We start from the raw sequence: 23,517 nt of genomic DNA, 5'->3' as shown, positions 1-23,517 counted from the left end.
GTACATTGTATTTCATATCATTTCGTTCATTCCATTTCCAACAATAACGCAGATGCGAACAACATTTTAATAAAACAAAAGGAATCAATACAAAATTTTTATCAAGGAAAATGAAAGTTGAAGTGAGATGAATATTTTTTTGTAATGATAAAGACGAAATCAAACTTGAATGGAAACGGAAGGGGCTGCTAAAAGACCGAGCTTTTAATTACAGCCTCATTATTAATGATGAATAATTGTTGAACCGACAAAACTACACTGTAGGCAAAATTCATATACATTGTATACCTCATAATTATGAACATACAGTGTACATGCATACATACATCATGCAAACATACGTAATGTCTGTCTGTATCAATCAGTATCATGCAATGCTTTCATCATTATATAGATTGAAGAAAATCACTTTTTCGAAAACTTCCACGCAATGCTTTCGCTCAGTTTTCTTTTGTGCGACAGCTGTTTGTAAGACCATCAAAGGGAAAATATACCTCCCTGCTTTGTTAACCTACCTTGTAGTGACTTCGACTCGGTTTGCTAAAAAAAAAATTAACGATGTATACTTGCTACCCCAGTGCAGGCACGTTATTAATTATTAGCGACAATCGTTACCACTCTGCTTGTAGTTTGTTAGATCTTGGGTCGTCGGTCGTCCATTTATCACTTCACCCCGCTCCAAAGCTTCTTAAACCAACATAATTAAGGCAATTGCTGAGCGTAGACAGGAGGCGGAATCCATTTGCCCCACTTCGTGATTGTCGTCGTTTACATTCAGTGCAAGCACCATGATGAAATCATTCTGTTTCGTGTTCTTATTACATGCATGTTTAATGTAGCCTTCTACTGTAAGCAGGTTGCACTTAATTGCTTCCTTGTGTTAGTGTCATCAACAGCCCAGCTTTTTTTTTTTTTTCATGAGAACACACACCTTGAGCAAAAAAAAAACAACACCATGTGACATAATAGTAGTGCGCGTAAGCAGGCTAGAATTTGCTCGAGAAGTCTTCATATGGGGAAGGGGAGGAGGAGGAGGTGGTGGTGGTAGAGGTGGAGGAGGTGGTGGAGGAGATGGAGGAGGAAAAAAAAGAAGAAGATGAAGAATGTGGATAGAGTGTTACGATGACACCAAGTGGTAAATCGTTCTGTATACAGGACTAAAAGAGATATAAAAGGAAAGTTAAGTGTAGAGATGACGGGATATTCATGTTAGTTCAAATTCCAGTGGAACTATAGTAAGGAACAGAGATGAGGTGAGAGGTTAAAGGGCATAATGGGCAGATGAATGGAAAGTTGGAGGAAAAAAAAAACAACCCAAAGTGTATGATATGAAGAAGATGAGGAATATAGAGGAAGAACACTAAGATAAAGGAAGATAAAAGGAAGAAGAGGAATGTTGTGGAGAGGAAAGACAAAGCAAAACAAAAGATGTTATGTCTATTGTATAAAATAATGTGTCGACAACATCAGTCCGTGATATCACGTCTGCGTGCACACGAGCGACAATGTGCTCATGTTTGTTCATTTGGCTGTGTTTGCATTTCTGATTATAAAAGGATCACGTCTTTCACCACCTTGGTAATCATCTCCTGTCTTTACCAATCGCTGCAGGAGAGTACCGTGGGTATATCACCAAATACGGAATTTTGAAGAGCATGCAATTATGAGAGGAACACGAGGAATTGAAAATTTATCTAATGAAAATCGGTTTTGAAATGGCTTGTGGAATAAATTATCCAAAAAAACAAGGTAAAACAAAGTGGTTTCAATAAAAGTTTCATCCCACCGTACATGACCACTTTTATGAAATATTGAAGAGCACATAATTCTAAGAGGAATTGGAAGTTTATACATGCTCATTTATATTACATAAGAGGTTTCTCGTTATCTCATAAAAAGTTGCAACCGGAAGCCCTATATCTCAGTCAAAACCTTAAGTTACCCATCCCTTTAACCAAACAAAGCAGTGAAAGATTCATTGAACTTTGAACCGGAGTAAGAAAGATAAAGTAATCTTAGATAAAAACTCATATCTTGCAACAGTTGTTTGAAATCGACCACACGCACCAGTGAAAATTAGGTGAGGTAATGGTATCATCGGTCTTTTCGAAGTCTCTTGTGGCCCTTAAGGGTCCTATTTACCTTTGGGAGCAGCACTGATTCTAAAAGTGTTCAAGATATCACTTTTGTTGCATATGTGTAGGTTAGTTGTATCACAAAACATCCTACCATATTATTGTGTTGCAATAAAGCATAAAACATGAGGAGATATCACTATATTCGCATTATACCATAATTGTAGACGGTTTAATCTGGAAACGTTTTTATTATAACTGTTGTTCCCATTTAGTATATTTAACAATACTTTACATCGATTATACTGGTTCAAATTTTTACGTTGGTTGTTTCTATTCGTAACTCACATTTTAGAACTATTTTGGAGCACTAATGCTGGGTTTTTATTTCATCTGCAAATGGTAAATTATGACTTTTACATAAAAATCATACCAGGGTTCGCCGTTAGCGGTGTCCTAGTGGCCATGGGCCACTGAACTTTGGTGTCAGGCCACCAAAATGTCATATTTAAAGATTTTTATGGATTATTTAAAGATTTAAGGATTTTAGTGGCCACCATACAACAAAAATGTTAATGTCGAGCTCTGCACACACACACACACATACACACACACACACACACAGATATTATATATGATTATATTTATGCTCATCAATTCGTCAAATCAAACTTACATGTGTGTGTGTGTGTGCAATAAGTAACTGTATCTCTGTGTGTTATACATGTACAAAATGTATTTATATATTACGCGTATATATACTTTTTGTGATAAGTTCTTTTTTTTAATACGATGAACAAGCAGCGTATACGTCACATCACTCCTTTTTTTTTTCGTGTGTTTTTCCGTGAATTGTAATGATTACTTTCTGCCAGGGAATTATGTCATCAAACAAAATATTTGGTTTATTCATCAGTTTTGTATTGTATTTTGCACTTCACATCAGATTGAAGCGTGTCTTGATTTGGAATATCGAACGAAGAATCGTCACAAATTCATAGACCCGATTACCTTGAAGTGCAGCAGCTCTATTATATGTTAATTGGGTGTATATGAAGAGTTTGTTTGCAAAAACCGATAAGTCCCTCTTTGCCAAATGGAGATATTTGCGATTAAAGGTCAAGAAAAATAAAGAGAATAATAAGAAAATTTTTGCTTCTTTTGACCATAACTTCAAAAATGTACCTTTATATGTACTGACCAATATATAATTTAAACGGTATTACTTTGTATTTTATGACAGAGACCTTACGTCAAAATCTTCAAATATGGACTTATCGGTTTTTGCGAACAAACTCTTCATATATTTTTTGTAGGTGTTGCTGGGTTATGCATAGGTACATGTATGCATACCATTCTAACTGGAATGAATAATAAATCCCATACAGCTATCACCACGATCACGAAGAAAACTGTTGGTTCGTAATCTTGTGTTAACGGTGAATTTCGGTTGGGTAAAACTTGTTCAGTGGAGCAGGCTGCCGCTGCAGATAACTTTGAATGGGAACACTTTACATAGGATTACGTACGGGAACGTAATCCCGCTTCTTCTTCTTCTTTTAAGGTTGATTGGTTAGTTGGTTTTCCACTCACTTGTACGATACCATTTTCCACTGTGGTTTGCACGTTAAACGTGAGGTATATGGTGAAATAATATTAGCATATAAACATGACTCAAATGAATAGAATTTGTATATTGCGCTGTGCATTTCAGTGCAGCGTACCATGATATTATACTGTATCTCGGTGAGCCCAGAATGCTGGCAATCTCTCTCTTCTTTGTGAGGACATCAACTGAGTTGAATCAACCACAAAGTTATTATGGCGTCATAATAGTAGAATGTATGTGGAGGACAGGTACTCAACCGAAACATCAGTGTACAGACTAGCGTCGTGGGAGGGGGGATACTTCAATGCGGGGAAAAAGGCAGTAACATTCATACATTATAAATCGACTTAAAAAAAAACAAACATTGACAATCCAGAGGGTATCGACAGGTCGATGCAAGTGTAGTCTGCGTAAGTAACTGTCTGCCGCATTTGAATGGTAGAGCCACCCCTTCGCTGAATGCATTCTATTGAATGTGTGTGTGTGTGTGTGTTTCAGATTTTTGCTTTAAAAGTCACGCTGTTTGCTTATTTGATCAGTAACTTGCTTTGTTTGTGTCTGTTTTGCTGAGGTGAATAGTGTATCGAAGGATTGAGATAGGATGAACTCGGCTAGTTTGATAATGCACGGAACTGCAGAATGTACTGATACCCAGAACTTCCTCGTCAAAGGTATACTGTTTACCTTTGGGAGCACCGATTTGGAAATGTTCGAGTTATCACATTATTTTGACGCATGTACATTGTATGTGTAGATCAGTAGCCGTTGTATCACAAAGGATCCTACCATATACACTAAAAATTTAACAATAAAGTCTAAAATATGAGGAGATTTCACCTTATTTCTCGATAAGCCATAACTGTATACGGGTGTTGTTGTTTTTGTTTTTTCTAGAAACAATCTAATTATAACTATTGTCCACATTTCATATATTTAACAATACTTAGCATTGATTATACTGATTAACCTTTTTACTTTGGCTGTTTGTATTCATAACTCACATTTTAGAACTATTTTTAAACATTAAAGCTGGGGTTTTGTTTCATCTGCAAAATGGTGAATAATGCCTTTAAACTTTGATCATGAACAATTAAGAGAGTGGGACTCTTGCAGGAAGCAAAACGTGAAAAGAAAATGTAAATTATCTTCCCATATATTGTTTTATAGCCAGGGAACTTTGCTTCTCTGTAGAACTCCAGAGAACAAACTGTCCTTCACACCGGTAATACCAGTTTCTGCTTCAAGCTACTTGTACTACAGCCAAGTGGCCAAGTCCATTATCATCTTAACCCATTGTGTGCTGTGAGTACTGATTGTCACAGAAAATGCACAGAATCGAGACAGCTGTGGTTGCATTTCTACCTAAACTGAGTATAAAATTATGGGTGTTTTTTTTTTGAAGGCTTTTAAAGGAAACCAAAACCCGAAGAGTAATGTGGATTGAGTGAAAGCAGCAACATTAGTAGAGCACATCAGTGAAAGTTTGAGGAAAATCGGACAATCAATGCAAAAGTTATGGATTTTAAAAGTTGTGGTGTTGGAACCACTGTATAAGGAGACTACTTGTGTTGATAAAATCATGTGTGGACAACAATATAAAAAAAAATAAAGAAAATTGAACATGCTTTCACTTTTCTAGCGTAATGAAAGAGCACTTGACTAACTGGTTTCAGAAAGCAGGGAGAATAATTACTACCCTTAACATATTGTATGTCAGTATCAAGTTGATGGAATGTGTAATTTGTAATTTTCATGAAAAATGAATTTTTGTTGAATTCTCCTTATATTTTCTTAATTATTGTTGTCCACACATGACGTCATGAACTCTAGTAGTCTCCTTATCCAGTCTTTACAACACCAAAACTTTAAAAATTAATAACTTTTGCATCGATTATCCGATTTTCCTCAAATTTTCATTGATGTGTTCTACTAATGTTGCTGCTTTCACTCAATCCACATTGCTCTTTGAGTTTTGCTTTCCTTTAATTCCAGAGTGGAAAAAGATAGAGTTTTGATAGCGCTGTTAAAGGAAGTATCAGCTCGAGATTACGCTGTAAACAATAGGAAACACACGTTGGAGAAGATAACACATCCCTCGTAAAGCTTTCTGTCATGAACTTACCAGAAAATAAGATACCGGTAAAGAGCGCACCATGTGTTATATAAAAGGTCGCATCGGAGGTCATCATGGGGGTGATCTATCACTATTGGTCTACTCCCACTTCGTCTAATAGCCACTTAGTCTCAACCCACATGGTCTAATCCCGTTTCGTCTACAACCAGTTCGTCTAATGACCATTTAGTCCAATATGACACTTAGCCCCATTGCCAGTTGGTCTACTTCCAAATGGGCTATGCCCATTTCGACTAATACCCACATTTCATTAGACAAAATGGAAAAAAAAATCCAAGGAGTCAAAATTGCAATTAGACCAGCTGATCATTAGACGAAATGATAATAATATTTAGCCAAACTGGACATAAGATCAAGTGACGATTACAGTAGACCAAACGGGCATTAGACGAAATTGATAGTAGACCAAATGGCTTTAGCCGTAGTGGTGTTAGACGAACTGGGAAGTAGACCATCTGATATGAGACCAAGTGGCAATAAACCATCATGAGATGGTGCATTAATGAGTATTCAAGCCTGTTGGGTTGCTCTCATTAACGCTCTTTCCTCTTTGGTAACTTTTCTATTCCAGTCGACATGAAGCGTCTACTCAAGCTACGGAGGGTAGTGGTACTGAAGTGCTTCGCGTTGCTAGGCGTGGCATCTCTCCTCGTCACCCTGGCAACGTCGCGAACATCGTCCTCTCGCGGAGACGTCGGGGAGCTGGAAGACGCTGCAAGAGATATGTTGGAGAGAACAAAAGGGCGACGGGGTGGACTCGAGATAAGAGCGGGAATACGAAGCGAGAACGTCAACTCAGTTGGGTCAATACGAATACCAGGGTATGTACTGCTTGAGATTTGAAGAGAACAGAACATAGACATGTCCCTCGGATGCTTTTATGACATTTGTGCATTCAAATATTCGTGCTATATACACACTTTGGATCCAGTGTACATATATAAATCGTTGCTGGCTTCAAGCCCAGCCATATTAAAACTTTATGTATGTCGGGAGAAGGTGATTTCCTGCAAGAGATGCAATATAATATGTACAGAGTTCACAAAGTTAGTAAACGCAGGGAACCGGAAGAGGGGCATTTCTATCCCACCCCCCTAACTAAACCGATCATCAGATCATTTAGCGCATCGTCTAGCAACTGGTGGAAATCAACGACGCGTAGCATTTTCTGTGTAAAGAAGGCATATATCCTGTTCTCGAATCAGGTGGACCCAACCTAGCTTTTATACGTGCTCACTAACTTTCACCGCTCATGGCAGGAATATTGTCACTAGAGTTTTTCATTCGTGGGGTTTTCCATTCCTGAGTTATTGAACTTCAGTGTTCCGCATGCTTTTGCTGCGTCATAATGTTTGGTACAAACACACTGATCGTGCAGATTAGCCGAGGTGATGACGTCACCAACTCGCTACTGTCGCATAAATATTATTAAATTCATGTTATTTGATCTACACTATAGCCATAACATTATCCCCCGTAGTTCATTGTTGCTAAGTGTCAGCACTTAAAAAAACCAACAAAACACTGTATAGTAAAAAAAAAAAAAGAGTAAAACACTGGATTTAACACTGTTTGGGGTAAATATTTGTGTGTAGGTCACGAAAATGACTCCCGATGCATTCTGGTTTGCCCGTTTCTGAACAAATAGTCATGACCTTTGTCAAAATATATGTCTCCCCATTGGGTCGCACCTTTATCCTTCTGATGTCAGTATACGGTTGACGGTAAAACTCCTGCAAGGGGGCCACGAGTCGCCCGTAAGTTCGCCAGGGTTGCAAAAATTCAACTGCGAACAGTTTCTCGCGACAGGTGTTGCAATGGTCATTCAAATCAAATATACCATACAAAATAATAAAACAGAGGACTGTTTATTCCTCACATATTCATGCTATCGTGACCCTCTTTAACAACGGTCTTCAATGAAAAGACCACACAGTCCTGTATACAAGTTTCCGTAATCATCGAAGCTTCATATTGACTCTCTTATTGCGTTGTATTCCACTCTGTACTGTAGTAGTTATCAACCGGTATAGTCCAGGCTAGAAGGCACCCAACCTTGTTTTTTGATATATACAATGCTTTTTGATGGTTTCTTGTCAATTCGAGGGTGCTGATTCCAAATCCGATTGATGCCACTCGCGTAACCTTGAGCATTTTTGGCAAAATGCAAAAATCCAAAATGGCCACCAGATATGCTAATTCGGCCGTGATAAACACAATAATGTGCATTATATGACCAATTATTCCACCAAACTTTGTACATTTCTGTTCCTAGAGTTACTCCATCTGCATTTGCAAGCGAATTTTCATTTCAAATTGGTTCATTTAGCATTTAAAGCTCATTTTTTTATTCGAAATGGCCGCCATTCTTATGCTTATGTACTATATGAATGGCAAAACATATGCACGGATATATAGAACAAATTTACTGTATTTCCATACGCTATCATTAAGTGTTGCATGTGCGATATGTTGGGTGTCACTTACAATATATAGGGGGCCTACATATGCGCATTTGATATTCATAAACCTTACGATGTTGAACACAATTTCTTATATATTTCATTTTGTCTCAACAAAAGTCTCAACAATTTATAAGTTTACCAAACGTCTCGCAAGGAATCAGTATACGATCATATTCTACATGCAGGTTGAATATAAAAATGTAATACTAACACAATATATTAAGGAGCGTAGATACATGGTATTTATCAAATAATGTTGAAAATGGAGGGGAAGCTAGAAAGCAAAGCTTGTAATATGCATTTCCCTAAAACCATATCAACAAAGTACAGAAAAATCCTATGCAGTAAGTGCAGGGATACATGGTTGCAGACAAAAACACATCGGACATTAATGACACAACTAAAATCCCTTTACATTGTAGACTTTTTTTTTTTTCCAGCAAGGAGTTGGGGGGGGGGGGGAAGGGAGCAGTCCTGAGGCGATTTCGAAATGGATCATAACGTCCATCACTTTGATATAATTTAATTTAGAAGTGTCGCCTTGATATTATCGAGCAAATCTGATTTTCTTCTTGAATTAAAACAACAACAAAAACTGTTGAAGGCATAAAAGAAACTGTCCTAATGCAATACAAACTGTTCATTAACAACCAAGGAGCAATGTGCGATACCTCTTCAGTTCTCTCACAGTTCCCAGGTGTTGTACAGGTGCTGTACAGATCTCAGAGTCTCCCTCGACATCATAGGCCAATACTCAAACACATTCACTCCGAAAAAACGGTGGTAAAATTCATCTACCATATATAATTCATCTGGGTTAACATTTAAAACTTTGGGGCATTGTTTTCATTTCAGAGATTTGACAACAGGAAGTGAGGTGGTCCCTTTTTTTCCACTTTCCCCTGCCTCATGTTCTTTCTCGGATGAGGGGACTGAAAAGTTTGTATAATATCGCTTTTACACTCAGCAAAAAAAGAAGAAAGTAAACGCTTTTTCAAGTTTAGATTTCTCATAGAATATTTAGCTGAAAGCTAATGTATTATATACCATATTGAAGGTAATTTAATTGGCTATCAACCTGGTAGGTCAACAAAAAGGGAAACTTAACGCATGAGTGAACACCATTGTTTTTTCTTCCAAGGCACAAAAGTAAAAATAATTGCAAAACTGAACAAGTTGTCATTCATGCGTATGTGCTCTTCCATAGAACAATAAGAACATACAACGAATTTCACACAAAAAGAAACATGAATTAAGTTGCAAAAACAAACCTTTGATCTCTGTTATCTTTAAAGCCTAAAAGATCAATGAAGGCTAAACATAATGGAGGGGGAAAAAGCATCTTATGTCAAATCTGAATTCAAATGAAATAAGAAAAGAAGCAATAATTAACAAAAATGGTACAAATTTGAGCTTTTTTTTCAAATTAGGAAATTGTAAATAATGTTTGGTTCTTGAAAGAAATAAATAAAGAAATTCTGCTCATTTAACCACGTTTATGCTTTTTATTCCATATGTCATTTTTGGTTTGACTTGACAGAAAATTCTTATTTTCCCCCTTTAGTTTCCCACTTTGTTTTTCTTAGAGGCAATAAAGAGATAGAGAACAAAAACTTATTTTTCCTATTTCATTCATATCCTCATTGTGCTAAACTGGTCTTTTGTTGTCAATTTTATCGTGAAGGGCATTTGCAAATGAAAGAGAACATGTCAATTTTTGCAATTTTTAATTTTGTGCCTTGGAGGACAAAAACGAATGTGCTCACTCATGCGTAAAGTTTTCTTTTTACATAACCTATGAGCTTAATAACCAATTAAGTTACCTTTAATATGGTACATAATACATTGATTTTCGTAAAAATCTTCTATGAAATATATGACCTCGAAAAGGTGTCTACTTTCTTTCTTTCTTTCTTTCTTTTTTGGTGGTTGTAGATAATGTAGAACAGGACAGTTTATTGGAAATTTCATTTGTGTCATCATCTAGAATTCAGCCTTTTAATTCAGTAAATCAGAATAAATATTTTGATGTTGAACATCTCAAGGCAAGTAAGTATCAAATGTTCATAATTTCATTATTATCTAATAATTTCTGATAAATGATCTTGATGTTGGCGTCAATTATTCAAGTTTTGGTGGATTTTTCCAAATACCTAGGGAAAAATTCAGATTAAGGTAGCAAATTTGGATGTTTGCATCAAAAAATAAAACAGCCTTTGTTAATAACAACCTTCTGATTTATAATCAGCACACAAATTGGTAAACAGTGTACCTGAGTGACAGAAAAAAAAAAGAAAATTTGTTTATTTCACACGCTCTGCCGTTCATATTGTGCAGGGGTATATGAGTGGCATCCATTTTGAAGTTTTGTATTAAGAAGAATATGATAAGCCTACTTGTTTGTTTGCTTGTTTTGCTAGTGGCACTCATCAGATTTGCATTGCACATGCAAAACTTGATAAAAGCGTAGGTATGTGACTGAAAATTCGTCTTCTATTTCTTTGCATATTTTTTGCCATTCATATAGTGCATGAGTATAGGAGTGGCGGCCATTTTGAATTGAAAATAAGCTTAAAATACTAAATGTACCTCTTCAAATGAAAAAAAAAATGTACATGTTGCATTGTATTAGAAACTGTCATTCAAATCAACTATACCATACAAAATATATAGAGGACTGTTTATTCCTCACATATTCATGCTATCGTGACCCTCTTTAACAATGGTCTTCAATGAAAAGACCACACAGTCCTGTATACGAGTTTCCGTAATCATCGAAGCTTCATATTGACTCTTTTATTGCGTTGTATTCCACTCTGTACTGTAGGAGTTATCAACCGGTCTGTACGAGAATAGAGGCCTTTCGAGGACTAGTCATAGTGTGTTCTTGGTTTTGCACCATGGAGCATGAGTGAATAATTCATATGGATGGATGTGTGGATGTATGAAATAGTACAGCTATTGGTTATTGTTAATGAAAGGAAGTTGCTAGGGAACAAGTGTATTATAGCGTATGTACATGTTGCATTGTATTAGAAACTGTGTCGGAAAGGTATATTTCACACCACTCATTCATGAGCTACTTGGGAAAATCAATTTTGGTATGCTCAGTCAGTAACAGGTTCCCACGTTATGAAGCATTCGGTGATTTTATCAACCATTTTTGTGTCGTATACTGTACCTTCATTTTTTCATAGCTTTATTTGTACACGATAACAATATCGGAGACTCAGCATTTAGAACCATTATACAGATTAGAGTTTTTAAACTTCAAACATGATCAAACAATCTCTCTACGTGATTATCTTGCCTGAGATTGTGACAAAGATCCAATGTTTTGACATTTTGATATCTCTTTCAATAACAAACCTTCAGTAGAGCATCATTTGGAGGTATAATCTAAATCGAAACCTCATTTCATACTCATCTTCGTATCAGTTGTGTTTTTTGTGTTAGTAATTTCCATTCTTGGTTCATCTCTTGCCTGTCAGCAAGTTTGATATTTTAAATGATTATTTGTTTACATGGCTTGCAAGAAAGACATTTTACGTCAACAAATCTGTGCAATAAGTTCAGTTATATGTACTCATTATTTTCTCCGTTTACGATGACGGAAATGTGGGATGTGGGATATATGTCTATTCATCCTATAACCACAATAACGGTGTGTCAGAAATGTAGATTTCATTAACTGCCACATTTTGTTTAATTTCTCAAGGTTATTAAGACCCGACAGAGAAGTGGGAGGAACGTTACAGGGCCAACGGCACGAACAGGCCCAGGAACTCTCCCGCGACTTGACGGAAGACGAGCCATTCGATCACGAGCAGAATGCCGTAGACCCGTTCGCAGCCGCGGGGCACCACGTTCCAGACGACGACGACATGCTTCGCGCCCGTGACCCATGGCCGGGGGGCAATGCAGAGAGCGAGTTCGCAGACGGGAGGGACGAGCCTTTTGTTAGAGATGATGAAGCACCAAGAGCAAATGTAGATTTGGTGCACGGTGGTGACGCCGACGTCTCGGACCCTAAACGCCAAGCGGCGGAAGTCGAGCCGGAGAAGAAAGCGGCCCCCGCGGCCCGCAAATCGCCCTCCTCGACGGTGCTGAAGCAGAAGCGGGTACGGCTGGTTCGGAAGACCATCCGACACGGGAAGGTGATCAACGAAGAGGTGCTCGGCGTGAAGACCATGATCGTCGACGGCAAGGGAAAGCCAGTCAAAAACCAGCGCGCCGCCTACGATGAGATATGGTACAGCGACATTCTGAAGGGGAACTACCGAGCGAGGACGGTGCACCTAACAAACGTCACGAACCAAGGGTGGGTTCCAGTGGCCACCACCTCACATTCACGTTTTACAGAGAGTCACGAGTGTATTCGTTTGATGCAGAGTACAGCGATTCATACATTTCTAGTGGATAGAGTCAGTATTTGTATGGTAAATATGGTAAATCATACAGCTGGGTGGCCCGTTCACATTTATTACCTGGTCTTCCACAGGGCCCTGTGATACGAAATACAGAATATTTCAAACATAAAATGCTGCAACACAAATGTATACAAAAATGGAACGAAAACAACAAGAAATAAATCGCCTTCAGCCGATTACATACAACGGAAAAGGAAAGAAACACAAAACTATAGCTGCAAATGTGTGGCGTAGAAAATGAAATACAAAAAACAAAACACAAAACTGTTATCAATTTAATCCTATTGGACATTAATATACAAACTGTACTTTATCGACCCATCGTTTAAAATCCTTTAACATTTAACGTCATCCCAAGTTAAGAGGAAAGGTGTGCTGTAAAATTATTATCATGTTTACAAACGTCCTCACTGACATTCTGTTTTGCATATCGATGTGCTCTGAGGGGTATGCCCTCTTTATGGCTTTGTCATGAAAGCATGTGCTACTTCAATTAATGCCGTCACTAATTTTACGGCCGATTTTTAGTGGAACTGCAACAGTTATCATGACTGTTTATCTCCATTTTACCCCATTGTCAAGTGGTATCACACTTCAGTTGCAAATAGTGGTTCTAATTAGTGGTTTTAATCGGCACGGAAACCAAATCATAAATTTTGACTCCGAGGACATTATTTTGAAAATGAGTGTAAAGTTCATCAAGAGCGATTCGGGTTTTGCTGAGCTAGAGTACACTAGTGTACCAGGAAACATTATGTTGTTAATTCTCGGGATTTCCCCGACGGGAACGTGACATTTCAGATAATGTTCTACCGAGTTGAATAGTAATGATTATTGTGGTCAGCTATCACATCTGTATCAATTTCTTTATCCGTGCGTTTGTGTGTACTTTCTGATTATGCTCCTGCATGCCTCTTCCTGCAGACGGTATTTAACAGAGGAGCTTTGGAAGTTCGATGACCCCAACTCGGAGAGGCTCTTTCTGTACAACAAGCTGCTACAGCACGACTGGCACGTCAACAGGACAAATCTAGATATCCTCAGGTAGGTTAAGTACAAGCTATACATAGGTATAACAATAGGCTGCCGAATTGATGCGTTGACAATGTTCGTCCGGTGTTCGTCTAAGACGCTGTGACGTAGACGTACGCCAAGCGTCTGCGCTATGTTATCTTCTTTGTCGTTCCGTGCCTATACCTACAATTTAAACCCACAAAGCAGTCTGTACCATTTGTTATTTTCCGTGATTTTGTGTGTTGCTTTAGTTATTATTCTCCTGTAATGTCTATTTTCCCAATCAAACCTAAGCTCTGGCGCAAGATCTAATTCCAGTAGCTTGAGAGTGTGCTTGTTCTTTTACGTGTTAAACCTTATTTTTCGTCCTCAAAAAGAGAGGATTTGACAATGACACTTTCACCTCCTGTTTCATTTATTGTAATTATAGTAAAATGTGTAATTCTCAACATCATCATCATCATCATCATCATCACCATCATTATCATCATCATCATCATTATCATCAACATCTTCATTCTCATCCACACCACAACCTCATCATCTTCAGCATCAATAACATCATCACCATCTCCATCATCACCATACAAATGCTCATCCACATACTCATATCATCATCATCATCATCACCATCGTCATCATCATCATCACCACCATCATCACCATCATCACCATCATCATCATCATCATCATCACCACCACCACCATCACCATTTTAATCATTATCATTGTATATCGATCACCCGACAGGAGAGAGTTGGCAGAAGACGGCGTGGACTCCAGACACACCTTGATAATGACCCGCGAAAACTCGCCAATCGGTTCTCAGTACCCGTTCTACGCCAGCTCCAGGGTAATGAGCTTTGGCAAAGAAACTCAGCGGCTGTACTACTACAACGTAACCAAAGAGCTACACAGACACATTCCAGAGGTAATATCGGCCCTCATGTGCCTTCTTGTAGGCAACTATAGGCCCTACAGTACTCGCAAATATCTTTGATTACTAAACTGTGAGCCGGCATGATGGGATATAGGCCTACTGGTGTATGTTTGTTTGTTGCTGTTGTTTTCTGGATGAAAATATGAAAAACTTAGAAAAAACATATTTATTGACATGCAATATCTGCATTTCTTTATAACGACAGATGTAACAATAATTAACCTACTCTACATCCTAAATGTAAAACAATATAACCTAGTCTGGCTTCGAGACCATGTGCTCGACGTACTATTTCACTTTCCACAGAATATTTACGCCCTCTATCGACAAAAGACGTAACAGCTTGAGCTGGATGACGTCAGAACGGATAGCTCGGGTGAGCTGTAATGTTTATGTACACACGACAATACAGAAGAGAATTGGGTACGCAGGGAAGACCGGAAAGAAAGGCAGGAAAGTTTGGCATTTGTGGCCCAGAGGATAAGGCTGATCAAGACTATCAGTCAGAAGACTCTGGTTGAAGCCCCCTGCCTGGTTGCAGGTGTTGTGCCTGTATAGGCAAGGCATTTACTCATTGTTTGTTCCGCCTAAGGACATTTATCTTGTTGTAGTCGCCTGCTTTTACGCACACTCATACCCTTTGCCATGTTTGCGGTCACATAATGCTGATGATAATTTACAATTCAAAGAACTAGGATCATGCGAGCCCCACGGAAAATTTTCTTCTCTCTCATACTTATTTCTATATGGTGAATGAGTACTTGAAAACAAAACACCATAAAATCAACCGGCTGGTAGAAGTAAACACTTTACCATCTAATTTGTATACCATTTGAATTGGCCTGTAGCACCGTTTTATTTTGTCTCTCGCATAGGTGAGTCCGTTCCGAGAGAAACTCTACAAGAAGTGCGCAGTGGTGGGAAACAGCGGAAGCCTCCTTAACAGCGGATGTGGAAGCGAAATCGATTCTAGCGATATGGTTTTTAGGTATTGATGCACTCTGATATGTGAAAGAAATTTTCATTCTGTAGTGAGTATGCATTAATGAGAAAAGTTGTGAAAAATGACATCAGCACCGTAAGGAATTTGCTTTTCCTCTGATAAAGACACTAATAATATGATTTCAGGCACACTTCATAATTCTTTACCCTTCTGTGTATTTTGTATCATTTTTTAGTACACTTTTAATGTTTGCTTATTTTATACTTTTCTCTTCCGATTGCATTCCACTTGGTGTTTCCCTTTAATGTATGAAAATCACACGTGTGTGGGAACTTCCGCTGTCTGGGAGAGTTCATGGAGGCCGTTGCGGCTTCACTTATTATATTGAGTTGAACTACGGTCGTGCATTCAATTTAAGTTGAGAGCAAAATATCTATCGTTTCAATGGGAATATGTTTAAATGATTCGTTCAAACGAAACTTTGTTTGTTACTGGGTGTTGTGTGTGTTGTTGTTGTTGGTTTTTTTTTTCAATACGTTACAGCTTTAACTTCGGATCGAAGATGAGATAGAATGTGGTGCCCTGTGTTAGGTTTTCGTCCGACAGATACCGCCCCCCCCCCCCTTTCTCTGCAAAACACAAAAGCGCCTTTGACGAGACCTACATTGATGCAAACTTTTGTTAGTTACAATTCACGCTTAATTTATTGTCTGACGTCTCTCCCTTTCCCTCCAAATAAAAGAACCAAAATTGAGTTATTATCACACGCCCTAAGAGACGTTAGACGATTAAAAAATCATCCACGAAAATTTGTTTGGCTGATTGTGTGTGTGTGTGTGTGTGTGTGTGTGTGTGTATGAATATTAATGTATTTTTCGTCATCTCTGTTTGTTCCCTATTACATATTAATGTAATGTATATTTTCTCCCCACATTAAAATCATACCTACTACCGCTAGTGAATCACTGCGCTACAAATCAAAGTGGAGCTATTCGTAAAAAAAAAAAAATATTAACATCGCTGTTTCAATTGTGTGTTTTTTGTGTGTATTTTTTTGTGTGTATGTGTCAAGTTTACTGCACTGTTGGAATAATATGAATGTTAATCGTATGTATGTATATATATATATATATATAATATATATATAACAACTTAACGTAATATATAAATACATAATATAACAATGAAGACTTTCTCACTCTCCTTGTTTTGTTTTCTTTTTGTTTTTGTTTTTGTTTTGTTTTTTTTCCAGATGTAATGCTGCCCCCCTCAGGAAATTTGCTGAGGATGCGGGATGGAAGAGCAATATTACAACATTCAACCCAAGTATATTTCACAAGAAGTAAGCAGTCGTGGTGAAAGTGCAGCTTGTTGCTTAAACGCACAATGCTCTTTAAAAAGTAAAGTAGAAATAATACCAAGACGAAAACAGAAACCGAATTTTACGTTTTTGAGTCAATGACATAATACTTATTGAATACACATTTTTAAGAGCAATTCCTGCATAATGTATATCATAATACGGCTTCTTGTCTTCTTAAGAAATATTTTATTTCAATCTCTCGAGAATAATCTCATTCAAGAAGTTTTAACGAAGTCCTCGGATACGTTAGTTTTCCTGTTTTATACTGCGAAATTTCGTTGTAGTCGAGCAATGACTTATTTAAAGATTTTTATTTTTTTATTTTTTATACAGATAATAATTTTGGAACCTCAGCGATATACTTCGCTGTAGCTAGAGGGTATGTGTTCGTTATAACGGGACTGCACTCTGTATAGGCACCCCTACATGCAAGTTATCTATTTAGTGTAACAACTGAGTAAGTGCTTTTATGCAAAAAGTAGTGCAGTATTCTCTTATGAAAATGAACATTTTCTCTGCGTAATCATATTTCTTTTCACACCCGCTTACAAGAGGGGTAACAACGGTGTTGTCTTGTTCCCACCTACCCGCATTTGTGTCAGTAGTACCGCTCATAAATCAGTAGAGATCGGAGAATTGGTTTGTGGAGGGTGGTGTTTGTTTGGTTGTCTTTTTTTTACAAACAAAACTATGGCAATTTTCATCGTGAATCATTTTGTGACCAACTCTATGTCGTTCCACAGACAATTACTGTTGGCGGTGTTGTGCAGGTTGAAATAGTCGTCAGAAAATGGCAAAGGTAGTGAATCGGTCACGTCGGTACCGGCAGGCAGTTTGTGACGGAAGTATTATTTTGCAATGGTATTGACGTCTCTTCTTTCTATTTGTTTTCGTATGCCGCCTCCCCTCCCTTTTTTTTTTCTGAAGGTTCAATGGCCTCACCAGACCAGAAGACTATGCTGCATTTCGGGAGAATATTACAGAGTACCACGGCTACGTTTGGATGACGTGTATCGGGGCGGCTTCCCTGTACAACGTATGTCTATCCACCGTGCAGGACGAGGCGAACACGGACCAGGCCGATCCCCGCCTCGTGGTGGCGCACTCCAATGAGTTCGTCAACTTCTGGAATTTCTGGAAGAGGAGAAACTTTACGAATCAGCCGTCCACCGGTACATTCTGTGTTTCATTATGTCTAAGTTTTTATAAGTCTGTTTAAAAATAATTATTGATGCACACAACGTCGACATCGGAGGAGTCGAGAATTGGAAAATAAGATAATGGCTACTTACAGATGTTCAAGTGTAATCGTTCGCCATTTGGCAAGTTGGTTTAACCCTAACTAGGCCGGGCTATTTAGGTAGATCATAGAGCCGGGGGGGGGGGGGGGGGGGGGGATCGCGACAAAAATTGGCACACACATTGCCTATGATGTAATCTAAAGTACTACGAAGTTAGATTTTTGAAAAATTGTCATTTATGCTAAATTATGCTAAATTATGCTAATTTATGCATAATGATGCATGAAATCAGACAATTTGGTATAAATCACTAAATAAAGCCTGAAATGGGCACATTTTTTGTGTAAATATTCTTTTTAGTGTCCTAAGCAAATATAAGAGAAAAAAATTGAGCCATCCAAAAAAAATTTCTTAAGTATTTTATTGTTTTTTGAATTTCTTATGTATTTCTTTGTTTTTTCGACTTTATGTTTTTCATTGTTTTTTCGATGAAACTTGTCCACGACATTGTTCCGAACGAGAAAATGTGTTATCAGTTGATTTTAATCAATAAAACCCCAAAATAATCATGCTTTTATGAAATTTGACTGTAAGCACAGTTTCCATTGAAATTGTACACGAATTCACGTTTTTGAGCAATTTTTGGTCTGACATGCATGTACATAATTATTTATGCGAAACTTCGGAACCGCGCGCCCGGGCATCGCAAATTTGGTGTCAAAAGATGCGGGAGATTCGACAGAAAAAAGTCATGAAACGTCGCGGTACATCGCGTGGAACGTCGAGGGGGGGGGGGGGGCCCCCCCGGCCTAGTTAGGGTTAAATTGAAATCAGAGAAGAAAGATGTAGAAGTTAAATCCAAAGCAGAGTAAAGATGAGGAGATTATGGCGTTCTAACACCCCACCATACACATTTTTTGTGCTCTCTCTCTCTCTCTCAACAACAATAATAACAACAAAATGGAGGGGTGTAAACAGAAGGGGGAAATTCACAACATCTATGACTTTCCACAGGTTCCATCCTTTGGGTACTTCTTGTCTAAGCTTGGATAACGTCCATTGTCCATTGTCCTTGACCCCACCCCACCCCAAGCTCACACAAGGTCATTTCGTCTGATTCCTTCTTTACAGGCTTCTACATGGTGCACGTAGCGATGCAGTTGTGCGAGGAGACCCACGTCTACGGTTTCTGGCCCTTTCCTCTGCGGCTGGACACGGGGTTCGAGCGGGTACCTTACCATTATTTCGACGACGTTCTGCTAGAAAAGAAACACGGAATGAACAGCGAATTCTCCAACCTCCTACAGTACCACGAGCTGGGACTTTTACGACTACACACGGGGGTATGTCGGGGAGGATAGCGACGAGCCGATGGGGGTAGTAAACGCCCCCGCTCTTCAACTTTTTTTTTTGCCACCGGCAGCTGCTGTAAATCCTGATGTCAGTGTTTGAGATGCTGAGAATGATTTAGGGGCGTGGCTCCCATCATAGCAACGAGCGAGTTGAAACCATTCCGTCTATAATCCTCGTGTGTGCTTACTTATGCATGGACTCTGTCAACTGTCGTTGAACAGAGCAAATCGTATAGGTGGAGTTGGAGAACCGGTGACACGCCCTAACACACTTGTCGCCATGGTGATTTTTGTCCACCGAGAAATGACTACAGAGAGGACGGTGATATGATGAGGATTACCTTAAACAGATGGCGAAGAAGCGGGAAAGAAGCACTGTGATGAAAACCAGAACAGGCGGGGAGAACCTGTGATGAAGATCAGGGCCGATGCTGCAGTGTACGTTTTTAGAAGTGAAGGGGCCTAGCTTTTGGGAAAACAGGGACGTCGATTCATTTTGAGGATGGCGGGGGGACATTTTTGTAATTGTGTCCCGAAATCGGCTGACAAGTAATTCACAAGAAGGGCTTGACATTTTCTGACTCCACTTGTCGGTTGACAAGAAAAGGTCTTCATACTTTTAGATGCCATTTGCCTACAAAAATCGGTTGACAAGCTTCACTTTTTTATGCCACTCCTCTAACAACATCGGCTGCAGACAAGCAGAGATAAGTAACAAAAAATCAAATCCTGTACATTTTTCCGCAAAAAGAAAAATAAAATAATAATGATAATAGATAAATAAAGTGTGTGTGTGTGGGGGGGGGGGAGGGGGGGGGGGGCTACGTGGTTCGACCATTATTTATTGTTTTAAAAAAATATGGCTGCGCCGACCCTTAAGATAAAGTTCACCGAGGAACAACAGCGATGAGGACGAAATGCAGGTGATTTTGTTGGTGATTATGATGGTCAAAATGATTAAAAAATGATCAAGTTATAGGAAAGAGTCAGTACTGTTGATTGACTATGTGTTCTATAATCATGATGGGAGTATAACAAAGACCAAGGGGGGGGGGGGGTCACAAAATGGAGGCTTTTTCTTTTGAAAGGCGATGACGGTCACAAGGTGCTGAACGTTTGTAATAAGGTGAATAAGATGAGAACGACCAAAAAAGAAAAAGTACTTAATCACTTTTATCACTTTATAAGTGCCAAAAGTCGAACCTCGTCAGCTGACTTTGAATAGTGAGACTCCGGTAAGGCTGAGGTCACACTGCTACAAAATTAACACAAGATGGCCATACCAACACGGAATTTACATTTTTGCATGATGTTATCGTCGGACTTGGTGACAAGCTGATCAAAAGCCAAAGCAAGTATGATCTTTTGTTAGGGGACGGAGAAACTTCATGGGCAGTTATACGAGGGTTTTAAGATGCCCTGATGAATAAGACGATGTTTATACGATCAGAGCCGGAATTTGAATATTCCCCTTTACTTATAGATATTGTACATCTGTGCTCAATCTCGGACAGTGCGAAGCCTGTATAACGGATGTTCCAAAGAAATTCGTTTCTCATTCGTGAGTTCTCACGTATTTTCGATTGAAGCTATACGACCGTTCAGTATTTAAGCTTGTATTTGTAAGTTAAATGATCGACTACGAGGAGTAAAACATTCCTCGGTATGTCCTTTTCTTTCTTTTTATTGATTTTTTTTTTTTGCTATGTCTTCATGACAAATTCAATCACTTTGATTATTTTAACGACATTTAAAGTTATTCTTGTCAGATTTTTGTACCAATACAGAATAATGATGTCAGCAATCAACCTTCACTTCAAAGCTTTGTTGGCGGTTTCGCGTAATATAACTTCCTCAGGGTGTTAAGGTATAGCTATGATTTATACTATCTTTCTATTCTCCCCCCCCCCCATTCTCTCTCTTTCCCACTATCTACCTCAAATATACTCCAAACAATGTGCGCAGACTATTTTCATGGAGTTTATAAGAGTAGACTGGTAAAAGCTCATTTCCATGAAGGATTGAGAGTAAAGGTAATTTCAATCAGGTCACGTGTACAGTTGCGTGTTGTAGAAATCTTCAGCTCTGCATTTATTGCGGTACGAGGGACTCAAGGGCCCTGTTTTATGAAGAGTTGATATTGAAATATGAAGTTGACTTCAACTGTAAGTCTATGGCAGCCTGTGCGGTAAGGAAATTTAAAATCGATATTATCGTTTGATAAAACGGGGCCCTGTTACAACGAAGTCATCGGGAGCTGCATTTTTCTTTCATTATATTGAAATTTTGTTTTAACCGAACAGTAAAGTATACAGAGAGATAGAGGTGATCATTTAAGGGTCTGAATTCTTATTTCGCTGTAATTGAGAAATCCATTGTTAACCTCCTTCGTTATAACGGGAGGACACTGTATACTGTATTACAGGTCTAGAGTACATGGCTCACTGGAATGTAAAAAGAATGCACATTTCTGTCACATAGCAAAATGGCAACTCGGCAATAAACATGTCGGGGTCTTGTTTCTTGAACAAAAGGAACTACAGTTTTTACTCATTGTGAGCCGTAATGATTAAAGTTATTACTGAAGGAGCCATATTAAAAAAAAAACCCAACAACAACAACTGTGGGGGATATCATTTTGAAGCTGTTTTCGTAGTGACTTAATTCATTGCAACTTGCAAAAGTTGCAGGAATCTTAATTAAGCTATCCATACATGTGACGACATAGATCACGTGATACGCCAAAGTCGCTTCATTGGTCCCAGTGGAAACATTCCTCCACCCTTTTCTTTCGTTATTTATTTCTGTTTTTACTGATTTTTTACTTCTTGTAGTGAATAAACTTTCACGATCAAGCTGAATTTTAGATGCTTTCTTGTTACATGTATTTGAAAAATAATAATTTCAAAAATCAATGAGAATACAATGATTTATGCGCATATTTTCCCGATGATGGTGTAAGCAATATCCTTTGTTCAGTCCGCATTGCTGATGAAAAGGAAAAAAAAGGAATAAGATAATTACATGTATAAGGAAATCTTAGCGGTTAAAAAGAGCTCGTGCGTTTCTATGTACGGCCTACATCTTGATCTTTCTCTAGTACGTTTGTGCCCAGAGTATTTTAGTTGTGAATAGTTATGTTCGGATAGCCGTGATGAACAATGCACTGTCAGTTGTACAGAGATGTTCTACAGTTGTACATGTATTTACATTGTGATGATAATCATTTCAGCGGACGTTAGTAGAAAGAGCAATTTATTTGCCTCTGTTGATATACCAACAGTAAACCTATCATATCAATGCTAATGTAAAATCGTTGGAAACTCATGCTCTTTATTTACTACTACTACGACAATCATAATAATGATAATGATGATGATAATAATAATAGTAATAGTAGTAGTAGTAGTAGTAGTAGTAGTAAAAATAATAATAAAATTATTATTATTATTATTATTATTATTATTATTATTATTATTATTATTATTATTATTATTATCATTATTATTATTATTATTATTATTATTATTATTATTATTATTATTATTATTATTATTATTATTATTATTATTATTATTATTATTATTAGTTCTTTCAAGTTTCAAAAGGAATGACGGTTACCGGCTCGGCACCAGCAACGTAGTCAAATGCATAATGTCGTTTGTGCCTGTATAGTTGTTCAACGCTCATTACATTAGAACATCCATGGGGAAATTCGTCAGTCCCATTGATACTTAAGAACGAAACTTTCTTTTATGTCGGAAAAAAAAAAACTAGAATGGAATGACATGCTGCCTTTGTTGCGTAGTCAAAGTGGTCTTACTTCCGTGCGTGGACCTCTTGCATCCAAATTAGAATTACACCTACCACTGTATAGAGGATTCACGTAGGTAGGAACGCAAACACAAACTGCATAGCTTCATTTCACGTGCGTCCCTTCACGAGTGCAAT

General features: G+C 38.1%; 1 protein-coding gene across 1 annotated transcript; it reads left to right on the top strand.

Annotated features, from left to right (window-relative positions):
• Positions 1 to 6,392: 6,392 nt before the first annotated feature.
• Positions 6,393 to 19,860, top strand: LOC140230017 (alpha-2,8-sialyltransferase 8F-like). Its single transcript, XM_072310224.1, has 8 exons — positions 6,393 to 6,639; positions 12,002 to 12,604; positions 13,638 to 13,757; positions 14,478 to 14,658; positions 15,543 to 15,655; positions 16,863 to 16,952; positions 17,901 to 18,145; positions 19,346 to 19,860. The coding sequence occupies exons 1-8, from the start codon at positions 6,395 to 6,397 to the stop codon at positions 19,573 to 19,575; spliced, it is 1,827 nt and encodes a 608-aa protein (XP_072166325.1). The 5' UTR covers positions 6,393 to 6,394; the 3' UTR covers positions 19,576 to 19,860.
• Positions 19,861 to 23,517: the final 3,657 nt, after the last annotated feature.

Source organism: Diadema setosum, chromosome 6, assembly GCF_964275005.1.
Source record: "Diadema setosum chromosome 6, eeDiaSeto1, whole genome shotgun sequence".
Lineage (NCBI taxonomy): Eukaryota > Metazoa > Echinodermata > Echinoidea > Diadematoida > Diadematidae > Diadema > Diadema setosum.
Note: the sequence above shows the minus strand (reverse complement) of the source record. Positions and strands in the feature narration are given on the sequence as shown.

Coding starts and splice junctions, on each gene's coding strand:
- LOC140230017 (XM_072310224.1), top strand. CDS start 6,395: ATGAAGCGTCTACTCAAGCTACGGAGGGTAGTGGTACTGAAGTGCTTC. Junction 12,605..13,637: donor ACAAACGTCACGAACCAAGG/GTGGGTTCCAGT, acceptor CTCTTCCTGCAG/ACGGTATTTAACAGAGGAGC. Junction 18,146..19,345: donor TACGAATCAGCCGTCCACCG/GTACATTCTGTG, acceptor CCTTCTTTACAG/GCTTCTACATGGTGCACGTA.